Genomic DNA, 3,774 nt, shown 5'->3' with positions numbered 1-3,774 from the left:
TTATTTTTATTATGTTGCTCTTTGTTGTTTGCTTTCTCTTCTGTTTTTATTTCTCCATACAGGTGATCCAGGTGTTTTGTTTGTTTTTCTTTCTTTCCTCCCCCCTTCTCACCGTCTCTTCTCCCCTTTGGTTTTCTTTCTCTCCCTCTCTTTCTTTCATTCTTTCTCCCTGTCCTATCTCACAGTCATGTCTGTCCCGTTTGTAGCAACCGAAAATAAAATAAATTCATTTCCATCTCCTCTTTACAATCACGTTTAAGGGTGCGCGTATGTTTATTCAACCATGGCTATGATAATAGCTTATCGTGCACAGTCCTGAGTGGAGCGATAGTCCAAAATATCAGTACAGGTTAAATGAAGGATGTGCAAAAGGTCCTCAACGCTTTCGCAGCTGGAGTTCAATATTTCAGAGTCCACAAAAGCAACAGAAAATTTAGACACTTATTAGGCAATATACTCCACTATAATTCCTATTAATAATTGTTATTTAAGTCCAGTTATTTAAAAATCAATACTTATTTTCCATGACCGACTTCTACATGTTTGAGTAGTAAACATTCGCCATGCTGCTCTTATCTGCATGTTCCTACACAGCTAAACTGTGTTTGTGTGTGTGTGTGTGTATGTGTGTGTGTGTGTGTGTGTGTGTGCGGCAAAGTACACGTGATGATCGGAGCAGAGAGACGTCAACATGGACATTAATCCCCTGCTGCTGCTGATGCTGCTGTGGAGCTCAGGTAGGACACTAACATCACCACGACACACACGTGCATCATATAAAAGGATCAGTGAAGGAAAGAAAAAACTGCACTGTGACACTTCAACAGCTTCAATTTAGAATCGTTCAGACGCCAAAAAACAAAAGTCAGTTTTTAATCTGTTTACGGTCACTTTGACCTGCAGCCTCACATGTTTTAAAACTTTATTAACTATTCTGCTGCAATCATTTAAGAGCCACAGTTTTCATCTTTCTGCAGAATTACTTTAGTTTGTAGTACTTTAATACGACCCAAAAATCACTTACTTACGACCCCGAGCTGACTGTTGGGGTCGTAAGTAAGTGATTTGAAAGAACAATAAAATACCAATGAAAGTGCAACTGCAGTACCAAACCCTACAAACGGTTTACCACATCTAGTAATACAATTAGTATGCATTCCACAGTCTTTAAACTAGAAGAGTTTGTGCCTTTGAAAGGGTTAAACAGGTCATTGTATTCCTGTTTTGTCTTTCTGGAGTATTTTAAAAATCCTGAAGCTGCTTCATTGACATTCCTGAGTTACGTTTACCTGATGCTGTCATTCAAAATTTAGATTTTCAAACGGGGAGGTTTCCTGATCTGATGCAAGAAATCCCCCCTGACTGATGCATTGTCGCTGCAAAATGACACTTTAACTGGTGGCCTGCTGCACATAACGTATCAGGGGCTGAGAACATTCTGCTTTGATGCCACTGTGCAAACACAGGGGCGATCAATAACTGTTTGAGTCACTGATTGTCTTATTACTAAATCTCTATTCAAAAAAGTCTATAAAAAGACTTTACAGACTGCTACTACTAGTTATGTTTTTCTTTAGTCCCATGTGCTTTCATTTAACAGTACTTAAAATGAGTCCCATTAAGCTTTCTCTTCATACTATCTATTCAACGGAGGTTTCTTCCTACCAAGAGGGACTTTTTCATCCCCACTGTCATCATGTGCTTGTTCATAGTATATGAATATGAATATGACTACATTCATATTATTGTACTTTTCCAAGAGGTTTTGAGACAAAGTTAAGAGGCTTTGAGATTTGCACATGAGGCAGGTGACGCAGCTAAGAGAAAAAAAAAACACAAAACAATGGTTCTTCTCTCATTTTCTCCTCAGGACTCCAGGCTGAAGTAAAACACGATTCAACAGGTAAACAGAAAAATAAAAAATAGTACCAAAATCAAACTCACTAGAAAATTTTATGAGGAATTTCCCCTCCTTACTGAAACTCTCTGCTTTCTGTTCAGAGTTTATGAGGTTGGTGGGAGGAGCCAGTCGCTGTGCAGGCACACTGGAGCTGAAGCATCTGGGAGAATGGAGACGAGCTACTAGTGGAAATGTAGTGGACTACTTTGAAATGGAGGCAGCAGCTGCTTTCTGTCGAGATCTGAACTGTGGCTCTGCTGTTTCTTTACGAAAGAGACAGGTGTCATACCAATCTTTGTGGCTACTCATAGCTGAATGTCGACCTGATTATGATTTGCCAAGATGTGTAATGTCGTGGAACGCTTCTTCGGTTCTGGAGCTCACCTGTTCAGGTAAGCCAGACTGGTGATATTAGATGATGTCACCAGTCTGTGACATCATCTAATGATTGATAGAGGTTGGTGAAGCAGACAGCAAAGGTCCTGTTTGATAACTACTCCTGTTTCTGCATCTTGGCTTGACTTAACTCTTTAGTTTCTTTTCATATTTGTGCATGATTATTTTGAGTTTTTATGTATTTTTGCTTCTTTCTGTTCTGCATTCTGTTGTTTTTTTTTTAACTTACTTTCTGTACAGCACTTTGGTCCTGTGCTGGGTATTTTAAAGTGCTTTATAAATAAAATTGGACTGGATTTTCATCATGTAATTAGAGCTGTGAGTAAGAAACATGCTCACTTCATACAGGTCCTTAAATATACTCCACAGCGCTTCTTGCAGACAATGACACAACCTGGTAAAAAATAGTTGAAAAGCTACAGTCCCTGTTTGTCTGTTCATGTTAATCTCTGGCTCTCTTCCACAGCGTGTTTTTGGCCCTGTCTCCCTACCTTCACCTCCACCTGGTTGCAGTAGATGGCTGCACCTCCCTGAGTTAAACTGAATTTAAATTGATATTATGCATAAAATTATGGCTGACTTTGCTCTGAGCACTACAGACAACTATTATTCTCCGAGCTCCATCTATTGCTAACCTTTCGTGCTTTAGTGATGGCCTTTCCTGCCCAATGTTTTTTTTCTCTTATTAGCTGCTTGTGTATTTAAATCCCCTTCAATTTAGTTTCAGTTATTTAGCACCAAATACCTCAAGGCACTTTATATTGTAGGTAAAGACCTTACAATAATACAGAGAAAATGCAAAAAATCTGACAATCAACTGAGCAAGTGCTTGGTGAGAGAGGGAAGGAGAAACTCCCTGTTAACAAGAAGAACCTCTGATAGAACAGTAGTATCTCATAATTATGTCTTGATGCATGCTTAACCATCCAGGTATGTAATCTCAAATGCCTTCATCCATCAGCTGAGATTGAAGTCAGGTTCGATGAGTGACCAAATGTTTCCTCCACTGAAAGTGTTGGACTCCATGCCTGGAATGCCGGTGTCCTGCAGGTTTTAGATGTGTGCTTGATCCAACACTGCTGATTGAAATGCCTAAATTACCTCCTCAACATGTCTTGAAGTTCTCCAGGAGCCTGGTAATGAACTAATCATTTGATTCAGGTCTGTTGACCCAGGATCATATTTAAAACCTGCAGGACACTGGCCCTCGAGGCCTGGAGTTCGACACCTCTGGTCTAGATGAACAGAATGAACCTTTTGGGGTGTCTCATAATTACATGCAGATGGGGTTGTGGCGGGGCGTGGCCTGCGGTGCCGTGCAGAGGAGGCGGACCCACCAGATCATTACATGAAGGAACCTTTTAAAAAAAACAAGCGTGTCCATGCTCACAGGTGTACACACGGGTGATCACACCCACAAACTACACCCTTTTTGGCTCCTACCTCAAAGCACACTGTGTTCTGTTGATCTTATGTGC

At 40.4% G+C, this 3,774-nt stretch overlaps 1 protein-coding gene across 1 annotated transcript; it reads left to right on the top strand.

Moving 5' to 3' along the window:
- Positions 1 to 690: 690 nt before the first annotated feature.
- On the top strand, positions 691 to 2,373 carry LOC102306623 (scavenger receptor cysteine-rich type 1 protein M130-like). Its single transcript, XM_005951619.2, has 3 exons — positions 691 to 737; positions 1,871 to 1,903; positions 2,002 to 2,373. The coding sequence occupies exons 1-3, from the start codon at positions 692 to 694 to the stop codon at positions 2,307 to 2,309; spliced, it is 387 nt and encodes a 128-aa protein (XP_005951681.2). The 5' UTR covers position 691; the 3' UTR covers positions 2,310 to 2,373.
- The last annotated feature ends 1,401 nt before the right edge of the window (positions 2,374 to 3,774 follow it).

Source organism: Haplochromis burtoni, unplaced genomic scaffold, assembly GCF_018398535.1.
Source record: "Haplochromis burtoni strain Fernald_Lab_line unplaced genomic scaffold, NCSU_Asbu1 Contig_947, whole genome shotgun sequence".
Taxonomy (NCBI): Eukaryota; Metazoa; Chordata; class Actinopteri; order Cichliformes; family Cichlidae; genus Haplochromis; species Haplochromis burtoni.
Note: the sequence above shows the minus strand (reverse complement) of the source record. Positions and strands in the feature narration are given on the sequence as shown.

What these genes read in the sequence shown, in the direction of transcription:
- LOC102306623 (XM_005951619.2), top strand. Translation starts at nt 692, where the DNA reads ATGGACATTAATCCCCTGCTGCTGCTGATGCTGCTGTGGAGCTCAG. An exon ending in GATGCTGCTGTGGAGCTCAG is followed by an intron (nt 738 to 1,870) that starts GTAGGACACTAA and finishes TTTTCTCCTCAG; the next exon opens with GACTCCAGGCTGAAGTAAAA. An exon ending in AGTAAAACACGATTCAACAG is followed by an intron (nt 1,904 to 2,001) that starts GTAAACAGAAAA and finishes CTTTCTGTTCAG; the next exon opens with AGTTTATGAGGTTGGTGGGA.